The sequence below is a fragment of the Boleophthalmus pectinirostris genome, unplaced genomic scaffold, assembly GCF_026225935.1.
Source record: "Boleophthalmus pectinirostris isolate CB_2022bp ecotype Guang Dong unplaced genomic scaffold, ASM2622593v1 HiC_scaffold_4, whole genome shotgun sequence".
Taxonomy (NCBI): Eukaryota; Metazoa; Chordata; class Actinopteri; order Gobiiformes; family Gobiidae; genus Boleophthalmus; species Boleophthalmus pectinirostris.
The window spans coordinates 40630582-40646368 of record NW_026571353.1 but is presented as its reverse complement, the minus strand read 5'-3'; the positions used below and the strand labels follow the sequence as shown (position 1 = coordinate 40646368).

The following is a 15787-nucleotide window of genomic DNA, read 5'->3' as shown; positions in this document are numbered from 1 at the left end:
TTTTTTTTTTTTTTAACTTCTAAGTAGTCTAAGTAGTACTAGAAGTAGTAGGAGTAGTAGTAGTAGTAGTAGAAGTAGTGGGAGTAGTAGTAGTAGTAGAAGAAGTAGTATGAGTAGTAGTAGGAATATGAGTAGTAGCAGTAGCAGTAGTAGTAGTAGTGGGAACAGGAATAGTAGTAGGAGTAGTAGTAGTAGTAGTGGTCAGAGTAAGAGTAGTAGGAGTAGTAATAGCAATAGTAGTAGTAGTAGTAGTAGTAGTAGTAGGAGTATGAGCAGTAGCAGTAGCAGTAAGAGTAGTAGTAGTAGTGGGAACAGGAGTACTAGTAGTAGTAGTAGTCAGAGTAAGAGTAGTATGAGTAGTAATAGCAATAGTAGTAGTAATCAGAGTAGGTGTAATAAGAGTTGCAGTAATGTTATATTATTATTATTATTTATTTTTATTTATTGATTTATTTATTTTCATTATTTTATTTATTTATTTTTTATTAAAATTTTTTTTTTATTTTTTTATTATTTTATATGTGTGCGTTATACGTGTGCGTGACGTAGCGAGTTAAGTCCCGCCCCCGTTCGAAATGCCCGTGTTTTAGCGAGCCCCCTCCTCTCTGCACTGGCGCTGCCGTGGGGGCCAAAATCCGCCACAAACTTTGTCCAAAATGCGCCCGCGGTCACGCCAAACCTCAACGGGGACTTTGTGAGCGACGAGCGACGGAGCGACGAGCGAGCGCCGGCCGCGGGTTTCCCTCCACGCACGCCGCGGTTGTTCGTTTCGAGGTGGGAGCGGCGTGAATGTCGTTAGCCGCCGATTAGCAACGACTAGCTTCGCCCCCGAGAGGAGTGGAGACGAGTCCGAGTGCGAGTCGACCCGAGCGGCGTGCGGACCCGACGGAACCGCATCTCACCGCCAACGCTCATTTTCCCACTCCGAACGTGTGATTTTACGCCGTTTTCGACAATAAACTCTTGAACGCACGCTGTTTTTGGCTCGTTTTAGGCTAAATCACATTAGCCCACAACGCCGATTGCGACCCGTGTTTTGATTTTATTGCGCTGGACCCGTCGGATTGCGCATCGGAACGCGACCGCAAATCATTCCGACTCCACGAAACGGGATCTACAGCCAACGGAAGCGTATCTTATAATTTTTTACGCTTTTAATTTTTGATTTTAAGCCATTTTTTTTTAGGAGTAACTCTTGACTCATTTAGCCTACAACACCACTTGCGACCTTTGCGACCCGCGTTTTGACACTATTAACGCTGGACCCGTAAAAAAAAAAAAAAGTGTAAATCTCTCTGTAAAAAGACTGGAGCATGCAGAAAAAGACGAGATATCTGATAAGTAGATAGGAGACGAGGGTCATACCAGAAGATAAATTTGGGACTGGTTTCTTTTGTGGACTAGGTGGAGACAGGATGAAGAAGTTCTCCAGGATGCCCCGGTCGGAGAGTGGAGGTCTGGGTGGCTCGTCCGGCTCCGGGGCGAGCTCCGGAGTCAGCAGCTACTTCGGGAAAGTGTTTGCCGTGGGTCGCTACCAAGTCACCGTGGAGGAGCTTGTAGCTGAAGGTACGTCCATGAAGACACTGGGCTGAAGTCCCGTAGTCTTATATTGTCATTTAATTGGTCAGTTGATGGTTTCTTAGTCGACCAACATTTTATTGGTTGATTAATTCTTTTATTTACCGTATTTTCCGCACTATAGGGCGCACTTAAAAGCCTTTAATTTCATCAAAAAACGAGTGCGCGCTTTTATAATCCAGAGCGCCTTACATATTAATTTATTGGAGTGTCTTAGTATGACTTTAGTAAAGTACAAAGCCGCTCCACTTGCAGCATTAGCATCAGGAGTAATACATACTGTGATTCCTTTTAATATCAAAATACACCTGTCAAGAGACACGCGCACAACGCCCACTTTAAACTCAAGGCTGTTCTAAAGTAAAAGTGCGAGCTGCGTGGGAGCAGTGGATGAGAGAAGGAGAACACACATTCACCAATGTTTATGTTATTAGGTTCTTTTTTCAGACCAAGGGTTTGTTTTCATAACTGACAGTTTCGACTGCTCACTAGCGCTTCTTCCTCAGAGTGGTCACGTGATGTTGCTGTGACGTGTCTGGTCAGCTGATTTAAACAGGTTTTGGCGCTGTCTTCCTACCGGTGGAGGCAGGACGACAGTGCCACCTGCAGTCCCACTTCCTCAGGACAGCATCCCAGGTGTGTGAGAGTAAAAAAACTGACACACTTGGGATACTGGTAGGAAGATTGGTAGGAAGACCGCGCCAAAATCTGTTTAAATCAGCTGACTGGACACGTCACAGCAGCATCACGTGACTCTGAGGAAGGACGCTAGTGAACTGTCGAAACTGTCAGGCATGAAAACAATCCCCTGGTCTGAAAAAATAACCCAATAACATAAATTATCGGAAGACCAAATGAACCTCATCGGACTAACACATTCATCAAGACAGAGAGAGAGAGTGCCGAGCGACTTACGCCACGATCTGCCAATGGATCGTGGACGCCCGGGCTAAGGATCAGTATCAGCTGTGGTCCGAGCTTTCACCAAGACCCGAATCATCACTGAACTGAACTCCAGGGAACAGGAACCACACTGACTCGGATAATGACGAGAGGGATACGGGCGTGTTGGACGCCGTAATCGTAAACTGTTTGAACAAATGATTGTGAATACGCGAACAATTTAGTGGCTCAGACAGTTTTTTTTTTTTTTTACACGTTACAATTGAACAAAGTTGAGAGTTAATGCGCCTTACAGTTCAGTGCGGTTTATATGTGAAAAAACGGGAAAAATAGACCATTCAATGACAGTGCGCCTTATAATCCAGAGCCCCTATAGTGCGGAAAATACGGTAGGTTATACTGATTTATATAGGACAATAGCAGAAAGGAGAAGTTACTGAGTGAAAGAGTTGGCTAAAGATTTGCTATTTTTTGGTATTTTATTTGTAAAAAAGCAGATTAAACTTGTGATTCTGAAGTTTAAATGTTGTATAGTACACAAAAATGACTCTTAAGAGCTTTAAATCGTGTTATAATGTTTTATCAAAAACAGACCTGGAGTTGTGTTTTGGTTCATTCTCACCCTTTATTTGATTTAACTCTTTTATTTATTATTAGTCTGTGTACATCTCCAAAGCTTAAAATGCTCAGATCCACCTTGTGATGTCATGATAGTGGCTGTTTTCTTAGCTACCTTTTACTTTTTGTTAAGGGGAGAAGGGAAATTCCAGGTCTGAAATCACCCAAATTATTCTGGTGAAGGTGTATGCAGTTTAAAGACAGTGGAGCACTTCCTGTATTACCGCATGACATCACAAGGTGGAACGGAATGTTTTCAGTTTCGGGGGAGTAAGTGAAGTATGTGTCAGTCAATCAAAACACACATGAAAACACAAAATATTATAACTTTGATCGGAAAATAGTGTAAAATTGGCCTTATAATCTGACTTTTATATGAATACGTTTTATTTCGTAGTACTTTTTTTCTTTTTAAATTGTATTTTTTGCATGAGCTCCCCCTGCAGGTGTCATCTTGTGAGCGCAGTTTGCGTCAGAAACATAGAAATACGTAATAGTTTTGAGAGCTTTTTCTGCGCCTTTTTTGTAGTTGACTAATCAATCGGCGGGATGTGTGTCTTTGGTTAACCGAGAATGTCTTTTGTCAGCTGCAGCCCTCGAAAGCAGAATGGAGCTCGGGCCGTTGCGATATATCGGTTTGTTTACTCAGAGTTTAGTTTATGTAGTTCGTACGACACACCCTGAAAAGCGACAGGTAACATGGCAATAGATAAAGTGATTTAAATAGCGCTGAAGTTTGAGTATTTTAACTAAAACGTGAGTAGAAATAAATGGCTCAGTAGTTATTACATTACCAACTAAGTAGCTCTGTGGCTGAGTATCCACTGTTACTTTAAAACTGTAATGTGTTATTTATTTATGACTTGTTTCTGTCATTTGAAAGCAATTCGTTACTTTACAAGATTACTGTGTTTTAAAATGTAAAATACTCTACGACTATTGCAGCGCTTTTAAGTTACTCTCACCAAAATAACTGCAAAGATGCTGAACTTTTGCGCCATTTATGGACTAAACCAGGTCTGAACCAGGTCTAAACCAGGACTAAACCAGAGCTGAACCAAGACTAAACCAGGACTAAACCAGAGCTGAACCAAGACTAAACCAGGACTAAGCCAGAGATGAACCAGGACTAAACCAGGACTAAACCAGGACTAAACCAGTTCTAAACCAGGACTGAACCAGAGCTGAACCAGGTCTAAACCAGGTCTAAACCAGGTCTAAACCAGGATTAAACCAGGTCTAAACAGGTCTAAACCAGGTCTAAACCAGAGCTGAACCAAGACTAAACCAGAGCTGAACCAGGACTAAACCAGAGATGAACCAGTTCTAAACCAGTTCTAAACCAGTTCTAAACCAGTTCTAAACCAGGACTGAACCAGAGCTGAACCAGAGCTGAACCAGGTCTAAACCAGGGTTAAACCAGGTCTAAACCAGGTCTAAACCAGGTCTAAACCAGGACTAAACCAGGTCTAAACCAGGTCTAAACCAGAGCTGAACCAAGACTAAACCAGGACTAAGCCAGATCTGAAGCAGGACTAAACCAGTTCTAAACCAGTTCTAAACCAGGACTGAACCAGAGCTGAACCAGGTCTAAACCAGGTCTAAACCAGGATTAAACCAGGTCTAAACCAGGTCTAAACCAGGTCTAAACCAGGACTGAACCAGAGCTGAACCAGGTCTAAACCAGGTCTAAACCAGGTCTAAACCAGGTCTAAACCAGTCTAAACCAGGTCTAACCACTAAACCAGAGCTGAACAGGACTAACCAGAGCTGAACCAGGACTAAACCAGAGATGAACCAGGACTGAACCAGTCTAAAACCAGTTCTAAACCAGGACTAACCAGAGCTGAACCAGGCTAAACCAGGTCTAAACCAGGTCCAAACCAGGTCTAAACCAGGACTAAACCAGGTCTAAACCAGGACTAAACCAGGTCTAAACCAGGACTAAACCAGGTCTAAACCAGGTCTAAACCAGGTCTAAACCAGGACTGAACCAGAGCTGAACCAAAACTCAACCAGAGCTGAATCCGGACTGAACCAGGACTAAACCAGGACTAAACCAGAACTGACCCAGGTCTAAACCAGGTCTAAACAGCGTGTAAGTCTGCGCCGGTCCTTTTGTTTTAATAATACAGTGAGTTCTGGGGTCTTGTCACAAAAAAAAAAAAAAAAAAACCTGATCAGCTTCAAAATATGACTTATGAAATGACCGTGTAATTGTTAGGGAACTCTGGCTCTTGTCCTGCGTCTGGGAGCATGACACAATCACATTCTCAAATTGGAAAACTACCAATAGTGAGTGAATCTTTCGATATTTATGTCAGAATTATATATATATATTTTTACTAACAATGAAAAGGTTTGGCTGTTACACTTGAACGTGACTTAATAAAGACTTTTTTGGACTAGCGAATGAATAGCTTTGCAGAACGTCATCTATTCTCGTAAAACTCGTACCAAACTCGATAGAACTAGTCTTTTCTTTACCATATGGTCTTTCTACTTCTGAAAAAGCTGAAGTTAAAGCGACGATTATTACTATAATGGGGTTTACATTGTGTCCTGAAGCAGCCTTTTCTTTTAATATTGAATCGAGTATTAAAAGATTATTTTATTTGAACAATACACTTCCCCACTCCCTTTATGGACTTAGCTTTTGTCACAGAAAGACTTGCACACAGGAACAAGAATAATAATAATAATAATAAAAAAAAAATCTATCACTCAAGTCAAGTAAACAGTAGTCATTCAGAGACCAAGCCCAGGTGATGACGAGTTTCCTGAAACCCTTGTTGCTCAAAAGTACCTACTACCAGTATCTGACGTCTGAAAACAAACCAGTGTTGTCACAATACAAAAATTTCAAACTCAATTTCTTAAGAAATAGACACTACTCAATACTAGGGCTGGGTATCATTATTAAGTTGCCGATACGATACACACTGTATTTTTCGGACTATAAGTCACTCCGGAGTATAAGTTGCACCAGCCAAAAAATGCATAATGAATACGAAAAAAACATGTATAGGTCAAAATTTATTTTATAAAATCAGGGACCAGGAACTGACATTTCATCTTAAAAGGCAAGTTAAAGTAATAATAATAGAGTAAAGAACAACAGACTGAACAGGCGTCTGGTTTGTTAACGTAACATATTAACAGTTGTTCTGATAACTACAGCATAGACAACATAACGTAAGTTTACTGAACTCTCGATCTCACTCCAAATCACTAAATCCAGTGAATTCCTTCATCCTTGGTGTCACTTCTGAGCAACTCTGCGCAACTTTGGTTGTCACTGAAGTCCAGGCATGGACTTCCCGGTCTCCCGGTTACTGTGAAGCTGTGTTCTCCATCCCCGCTTTTCGCCAGTCCAAACTTTCTTTCTGCTGCTCAATTACCGTTTTCTGCTGCATATTTCACTACTTGCAGCAGAACAGTGTCTTTTTCTGCTGGAGACATGCGCAGAAAACTGACACACAAGACTAGAGCCTCTCGTGGATATCAGTCTGAAAAATTTAATAGATAAGTGGCACCGGAGTACAAGTCTCAGGAAACTCCCAAACCATGAAAAAAAGTGACACTTATAGTCTGAAAAATACGGTACCTTGATACATGGGCCATGATACTAAACCAGGTCTAAACCAGGACTAATCTTAGACTGAAGAGAAAGAACGCCGAGCAGTTTGTCTGCAAAGTGCCATCGGGCAATTGCCGTGTGTACATTCGTGAGGTGCGGAGCTCTGCATGGGTCCTTTCTCTTGCAGTCACAGTGAATCCTGTTTCAGTCCTGGTTTAGTCCTCCTCTTCAGTCCTGGAATCAGTCCTAGGTTAGTCCTGGGTTAGTCCTGGTTTAGTCTCGGTTCAGTCCGTGGCGTAGGCAGCGCAAAAGTTGGACCTGTGCAGGACTCTGCGCTGTAGGACTCCATTACGGAATAAATGAGTCTTCAGTTTGTTACTTAAAGAAGGAGGAAAATAACAAAAGGACAACAGCAGCGATAAGTTTTAAGAAGGATGTAAAAAGTGTAGTAAGTGTCCTGTGTGAGAAAAGTGTATAAAGTTTGTGCTGAGGGGTTTTACAGACTTAAAACAGATATAACAATTGTAAAAAATAAAGTTGACGACTTGGCAGATTTCACCTATCGCGGGTTATTTTTAGAAAGTAACCCCCGCGATAAATAATACTGAAGTATCTGTAAAAGTAAGTTGCGGTAAAACTAGTCGTACGAGTTCTACCCTCTTTTCTCATTCAAGTACGGCTGTTTTATACTTAAAGCTGCATTGTGTAACTTTTCTGGTGGAGGGCCTTTGTCTAGAACAGTGGTCACCAACCCATTGATTGTGATCCACAGGTCGATCTTTGCCGTGTCCCCAGTAGATCTCCAGCCTAAATTTAACAATTTGTGACTGCAAAGTAACAAACTTGTGAGTTTGTGAGTTTGATAATAATAGAACTTCTCTCATTAACCCTTTTGATACACTGTTAATGCTGTTTTGTGGTCAAATTTGAACTATTTTGATTGTTTGCACTGCATGTGGTTTGCATTTTGTTTATATTGCAATTTAGTCTCCAGAAAACAGTTAAGTGACCAAAACTGTTATTCTGTAATGAGTGTTGGGAAGTTTACTTTTAAAATGTAATCCCCTACAGATTACAGATTACATTCCCCAAAATGTAGTTTGTAACAGAATCCATTAAATTACTAAAAGTGAGTAATGTAATCTGAATATTTCGGATTACTTGATTTCCTGTACAGAAACAAAGACGAGGAAATCTTCACATCAGATGTTTTGTCTGATAAAAGAAAATAAAAAGCCCAGACTTTACTGAACCAAATTAAAAATATTATTGATAGAAGAAGAAGAAACGCGTCCACACAGCAGGATTTAGTCCTGTTAAATCCTGTTTGAGACATAGTTTAGACCTGGTTTAGTCTTGGTTTAGACTTGGTTTTAGACCTGGTTTAGACCTGGTTTAGACCTGGGTTTAGTGTCCGGCAATGAGTGGAATTACCAGAAGAAAAAAAAAAAAAAAAAAAAGAACAAAAAAGGATATAGCCCAGAATGTGAAAACAGGAAAATCCCTCTGTGTAATCCATTTATTTCAACAAAGTAACTGTAATCCAATTACCACTCACTGAAACAGTAACTGTAACTGAATACTGAATACTCATCATTTGTACTCTGATTACGTAACTCCAGTACATGTAATCTGTTACTCCACAACACTGTCTGTAATGAGTTAAATATTACAAGATTGCAAAAATAAAGCAGTCTGGAAGTGTAAACATGATGACTTTTGTTGTTGTTTTTTAAGTTCATGTTGGTGATCTTGCTCTTGCTCTTTCTTGGAACAAGCATGTAGATCTTTGGCTGAAAAAGGTTGGTGACCACTGGTCTAGAATGTCTCACAGTATTGTATTCCAACATTTTTATCTTTAGAGACCAAACTGGACCACGTTACAGGTCAGATCTGTGGAGAGGCGACCCCGCTCACACTCAGAATCCCTGTTTTTCTTGGTATTTTTTGAGCTCTAAAACCACTTGTAGTTGCATAAATGTAAGATACAGCTGTTTAATGTCACAGTGTGGAACATTCCAGACAGAGCAACGACACTTCCAAGGAGAAACAACAAGGTGACGGACCCTTAAACAAAAAAAGTTACGCAATGCGCCTTGAACTTTTTTTTACATAAACTTCCCAAAAGCGGCGTCGACGCTCCACCGGTACAGAAGACGGGAGTAAATGTAGGTCGTGTGCTCTGCTTCCTGCTTCGGTATTTTAAAATCTGGGACATGAGGAATGGCTGGAGTTAATTTGTTCCTGTCATCTCGGCACAGCTGTGGAGTTGACGTCTTGCTTTAGTTAAGCCGCTCTGTCGGGGGTTTGCCTTGAGCTAAACGCCGGTGTAATTGAAAGGTCCGTCTGCATTATGCACACTCGAGGCTTTTCTCTCGGACACTCACCGGCGTTTCACGTATTTCCACATGCAAAGAAATCGCCACGGAATTACCACGGGCGGGACGAGATTTCACAGTTTCTACGAGATGAGACGTGTCAAAGATCGAGCGCACGAGGACGAGACGAGACCATTTGTAAGAAGGAGAAATTGTGGCATTCAGTTCATAATTTTGGCTTCACAAGTTTTTCCACAGCCGCTTTTCCCTCTAAAAAGTAAAGTCTGATCATTTCTATTATTGACTAGACCCAAGAACTCACTGTATTTCAACAAGAGTCTGATTTTTAACAGTGTACATTTTACCTGTTCCCCCATTTTTATTAAATATTGTTGGCCTGTAGAATGTTGTGACGTCATCTGAAACCTAGCAATTGTTTTATTTATTTGTTTTATTTGTTTAATTTTATAGTTTTATAGTCATTGCAGGATTGTTTTTGATATTATGGTTTCTCAACAGGAGTTACTCAGCAAAATTGACCTTTTTTATCCAAGGCAAATGTAAATATAATATAATATAATATAATAGAAAAAAAACTCCCAAGATAATTTTTCTTATGTTTCCTTACGTTTCGTCTTATGGCAATTGTCTTGCGGATTAGGGATGTGCAAAAATACTGAAATATCAACCTTTTTTGGTATATTTTACTAAAGTAGCTGAACTTGTTTACTTGCTTTTGATGAGTAAAATGGGTGTTTTCATATTAAATTTGCACAAACTTGGCCATAATACTAAGTCTTTTTGATAGTTTTATAGTTTTACAGTCATTGCAGTGTTGTTTTTTTGTTTATTACGGTTTCTCAACAGGAGTTACTCAGCAAAGTTAACCTTTTTTATCGAAGGCAAATGAAAAAAAAAAATTGGGAAAAAATCACTCACAAGAAAATTTTCCTTATCTTACGTTTCCCGTAGTCGTGTCTTGCGAAATCTTGTGGCATGAGATTAGGGGTGTGCAAAAATACTGAAATATTATATAAAATTTGATAGTTTTACGGTCATTACAGCAGTGTTTTTTTGGTATTACGGCTTCTCAACAGGAGTCTTTTTTTAAATTCAAGGCGGAAGTAAAAATATGAGGAAAAAAAACTCCTTTTCCTCATGTTTCCTTACGTTTCCCGTCTTGTTGCAATTGTTTCTTGCGAGATCTTGCGGCACGAGATTAGGGGTGTGCAAAAATATTGAAATATTGTATAAAATTTTATAGTTTTACAGACATTGCCGTACTGTTTTTTGATATTACGGTTTGTCAACAGGAGTTACTCCGCAAAATTAACCTTTCTTATGTAAAAATATGAGAAAAAACCTCCCAAGATAATTTTCCTCATGTTTCCTTACGTTTCCCGTCTTGGACCAATTGTGTCTTCCGAGATTTTGTGGTATGAGATTAGGGGTGTGCAAAAATATTGAAACACTGACATTTTTTTGGTATATTTTCCTAAGTTATTTTGTGAAAGAGCGGCAGTTGTCGTGTTTGCTTTGGAGAAAGTTATCTTGTTTAACTGCTTTTGATGAGTAAAATGGGTGTTTTCATATTAACAGTTTTTTTTTTGGTATTTTGATTTCTCAACAGGAGTTACTCAGCAAAGTTAACCTTTTTTATCCAAGATTAATGTAAAAAATATGAAGAAAAATAACCCCGCCCAAGATAATTTTCCTCAAGTTTCCTTACGTTTCCCGTCTTGTTGCAATTGTGTCTTGCGAGATCTTGTGGCACAAGATTAGGGGTGTGCAAAAATATTGACTTTTTTTGGTATACTTATATTAAATAGCTACAGTTGTGTTGCTTGTTTGGAGAAAGTTAACTTGTTTAACTGCTTCTGATGAGTAAAATGGGCATTTTCTTATTAAATTTGCACGAACTAGGCCATGATATTAAGTCTTTTTGATATTTTTATAGTTTTACGGTGATGGCAGCACTGTTTTTGGTATTATGGTTTCTCAACAGGAGTTACTCAGCAAAGTTAACCTTTCTTATCCAAGGCGTAAGTAAAAATATGAGAAAAAAAACAACAACTTCATGATTCCTTACGTTTCCAATCTTGTGGCAATTATGTCTTGCGAGATCTTGTGGCACAAGATTTTGGGTGTGCAAAAATATTGAATGATAGTTTTTTGATAGTTTTACGGTGATTGCAGCACTTGTTTTTTTTTGGTATTACAGTTTTAACCTTTCTTATCCAAGGCAAATATAAAAAATAAAAGAAACATGAGGAAAATTATCTTGGGAGTTTTTTTTTCTCATGTGTCCTGTAGTTGTGTCTTGCGAAATCTTGTGGCATGAGAAATACCGACTTTTTTTTTTGTTATATTTTACTAAATTATTTTGTGGAAGTGCTACAATTGTGTTGCTTTTTTGGGGAAAGTTAACTTATTTAACTGCTTTTGATGAGTAAAATGGGCGTTTTCGTATTAACTCTGCACAAACTTGGCCATGATACTAAGTCTGTTTGATAGTTTTACGGTGATTGCAGCACTGTTTTTTGGTATTACGGTTTCTCAACAGGAGTTACTCTGCAAAGTTAACCTTTCTTATCCAAGACAAATGTAAAAATATGAGAAAAAAACCCTCTCGCAAGATAATTTTCCTTAGGTTTTGTTACGTTTCCAATCTTGTGGCAATTATGTCTTGCGAGATCTTGTGGCAGGAGATTAGGGGTTGCAAAAATATTGAAATATTGACTTTTTAATTGTTGTTGTATATTTTACAAAATTATTTTGTAGAGAAAAGTCCCGCACACTGTCTTACTTGCAAATTGTGAGATTTATTAGGACAAACCGTGCAACAGAATGAGAGCTCAGGTGGTCATTTTAAATAGGGTGTCAGTGCTGAAACGTTGCACGGTTTGTCCTAATAAGTCTCACAATTTGCAAGTAAGACGGTGTGCTGGATTTTTCTCCATGTTCTAGGGCTGCTCCCTCTTCTCCAACGCACCTGTCTCAAGTAATTATTGTGCAAAGTTCTCATTCTTTTACTAAATTATTTTGTGAAAAAGCTACAGTTGTGTTGCTTGTTTGAAAAAAAGCAAACTTGTTTAACCGCTTTTGATGAGTAAAATGGGCGTTTTCATGTTAACTTTGCACAGACTTGACCATGATACCAAAAGTTTTAGTTTTTTACTGAACCGTGTAGAATCAATTTGAATCATATTGTCTTGAATCGAAAGAGCGCTGTATCGAAAAATTATTTGTATCGTGGCCTATGTATTGAAGTATGTATTGTATCGGCAATTTCTTAATGATACCCAGTCCAACACGAGATCAAGTTCCATCCCTTATAATTACTTTTTCTTGTTTTCCATACACTGCACAAGAGCAAAACAGCAACATCTCACAATTCTAACATTTCAAACTTAATTTCAGTACCAAGAAATGGACTCAATACTGATTTTAACACCACAGTGATAATAAAAACACTCTTAGTTTAGACAAGAATGTGATTTTATACTTGTTTTGATACAGTTGAAGATCATTTTAAAGCTATTCAGGTTCATTTCTGTCCTGTGAACGTGACTTTTTTTCGTAACGATACCTGCTCAAATGAGTATTTAGTTTTGGTGTCTGATTTTTCGATACTTTTGACTAGGGCTGGGTATCATAAAGCTGCAGATACGATACATACTTTGCTGCATAGGCCATGATGCGATAAATATCTCGATACAGCGCACTTTCAATTTGATATATTTCAAATTGATTCGATATGGTTAAATAAAAATTAAATAAAAAGGCTAAATCATGTCTGTGATACTAAAAGCCTTTGTTAAATCACTTCTTGTGCAAAGTTCGTAAGAAACACAAACATTTTAATCATCAAAACAGTGAAAATGTCAAATGTGTTGCATAAATGAGTTTCCTTCCTGTGAAAAAAACTGTAGCTGTAACAAAATAATTTAGCAAAATACACCAAAAAATTACTCTTGGAGATATATCGATACAGCAGCTCCTCGATATTTCTATATTTTTGCGCATCTCTACTTTTGACAATCCTAATCTCATGACATCATCGGGTGCAACAGAGCGTTTAGAGATCTGACTGAGCAGGAGTAACACAAATCAAACGTGTTCTCTAAGTGAACGGACATTTCCAAAGTGAGTTGCAGTCCGAGCTCAGTTCAAGGTCGCACTTTCTGTCCAAAACGGCTTTAGCGTCGTAAAAGAGCAGCAGCAGAGGGAGATGTTTTACGACAAGAACGTAAATGTATATCTGGCCTCACTTTATGATTCACCGAGCTCGGCACTAAAGGATCTGGCAATGTCACTGAAAAAGAATGAAGGACTTAACTCTTGTGTAGCTCTGCTTTTAATAATGGAGAATCATTGTAAAAACTGAGACGATTCATCTCCAAATTTACACCTGAATCTACAGCAACGTGTCAAGTACGAGAAGCTTTGAATATTTCCTCCTGAAGGCCATTAAAGATCTCAAAGTGATCGTGGAAGAGGCCCAGCTACAAATCACGGTGAAGCTGAAGGTGGGAGAAGTCATTCGTGGATCTGGAGCATAGAGTGTAGACCACAGATCAGGATGAGATCGAGGAGGATGGAGGCTTTGAGGAAGAAGTTGAAAGGAACTCAGGAAGTGTGTCATGGAGCAGTGTGAAGCAGAAGCAGCTCAGAGTTTCTCCACTCGAGAGGAGAGCTGAGAGATGAGAGGAGAGCTGGAGGAGATGATGAGGAGAGCTGGAGGAGATGATGAGGAGAGCTGGAGGAGATGAGATGAGGAGAGCTGGAGGAGATGATGAGGAGAGCTGGAGGAGATGATGAGGAGAGCTGGAGGAGATGATGAGGAGAGCTGGAGGAGATGATGAGGAGAGCTGGAGGAGATGATGAGGAGAGCTGGAGGAGATGATGAGGAGAGCAGGAGGAGATGACAGGAGAGCAGGAGGAGATGACAAGAGAGCAGGAGGAGATGATGAGGAGAGCAGGAGGAGATGAAAGGAGAGCAGGAGGAGATGAAAGGAGAGCAGGAGGAGATGAAAGGAGAGCTGGAGGAGATGGGAAGAGAGCTGGAGAAGATGAAAGGAGAGCATGAGAGGCGAGCTGGTGGAGATGGTCAGTCCAGTTTGAAGGAGGAGATGAGACCAGGGCTGGAGGAGGTGAGACCAGGGCTGGAGGAGGTGAGACCAGGGCTGGAGGAGGTGAGACCAGGGCCGGAGGAGGTGAGACCAGGGCCGGAGGAGGTGAGACCAGGGCCGGAGGAGGTGAGACCAGGGCCGGAGGAGGTGAGACCAGGGCCGGAGGAGGTGAGACCAGGGCTGGAGGAGATCGGAGGAGATCGGAGGAGATCAGGATATGAGGATACGAGGATATGAGACTGAAGGAGATGAGACAAGAGCTGGAGGAGATGGTCTCTCTGAAGGAGGAGCTGAGAGGAGAGCTGGAGGAGGTGGTCACTTTGAAGGAGACCTGAACGAGCTGAGAGGAGAGCTGGAGGTAGATGTTCAGTCCAGTTTGAAAGAGGAGCTGAGAGGAGAGCTGGAGCACGAGACTGGTGAGGAAAGTTCAACTCTTGTTCAACTCTTGGAGCAGAAGAACAGGAGTACAGTACAGGAGGCTGGTCAGATGCCCTCCATAGACATCACTGTCATCAACATCTATACAATGAAACTATAAACCTTATTCCAGAAGTTTCTGTTGGAGCCGCGGTTATTTCTCTTCTATTATTTTGCATGAACTTGCCAATCCTCTCAGCAGATAAATTTAATAGGCCCAATAAAACCGTTTTAAAGCCTCCAGAAAATCAGAGCAGTGTGACTCGTTGGTTTAATCGGCGAAAGTTTTCTCAAATTTGGGACTCTCGTTTAACCGGAATAAAGTAAATTTGGTTACATTAAAATGGTTCTTACAAAGCGTCTTAAACGATTTGAGCCTTGAAGCGCCACATGTGTTTTGTTCTGAGCACAAAATGTTTTCATCAGAATTAATAGTTGGCGTAGTTTTATGACTCAAAACTTTTATGACTCACTAAACTTGCAGAGAACCTTTCTGTTTGTTTTGCTTTCTCGTTAAATGGTGAAATGGCAGTTGTTTTCAGTAAACGTGGATGAAACAGGAAGTGTTGGATGTTACACTCGACAGCGATTGTTAAACAGCTGTGAAGTTTCGTACCTCTGATTTGTTCTTGGATAAACAACAGTGGACTTGTTAGTACCGGCCCCTGCCTGTGAATCAGCACTTTGATAAAACGCTCCAGAACAGAAAATGGCGAAATCGTAAATGTGCAACCAACAACAATTCTTTTTTCTTTTTTTCTTTTTTTTTTTCACTTCTGATTTCTGAACAGTTTTAGGTAAATAACTTTGTTGCCTGGTGGATTAAACATGATTAGACAAACAAATCGTAAAAGCAAAAGTTTAATTAATGCACAAAAGAACATTAGAGTCTGAGGAAATAAGGCTTGCACCAACAGTATCATCGTTTCATATATTCTTTGTGCATTCTTTTTTTTTTTTTCCAATATTTTTATTAATTTTCAGACAATAAAAATTCCACATGAACAACTGACCACGTTAACACAGGTCAACATACAACCAAAAAAAAGAAAAAAAAGATAATAATAATAATAATTACAAACAAATTTCACACACTCATACACATTCACTCGTTCACTATACAATATTTGCACGATACAATTTTTCAGTCGCAGGTGAGTCCTTGATTTATATTCGGGGACCATATGTACTTAAAAAAAATAAAAATAAATAAAAGTGTGTATGTGTGTATGTATGTATGT

General features: G+C 39.7%; 1 protein-coding gene across 2 annotated transcripts in view; it reads left to right on the top strand.

The window, feature by feature from the left end:
* The first annotated feature begins 593 nt into the window (after positions 1–593).
* The window catches only part of bmp2k (BMP2 inducible kinase), a 115783-nt gene continuing 100589 nt past the window's right edge, over positions 594–15787 (top strand). The window contains exons 1-2 of one of the 2 annotated variants that reach the window (XM_055161465.1): positions 594–774; positions 1405–1566. In XM_055161465.1, the coding sequence (XP_055017440.1) occupies positions 1416–1566 (151 nt within the window). In that variant the 5' untranslated portion in view covers positions 594–774; positions 1405–1415. Of the gene's footprint in view, positions 1567–15787 lie in introns of both variants that reach the window. The other variant, XM_020923732.2, reaches the window with a different exon arrangement.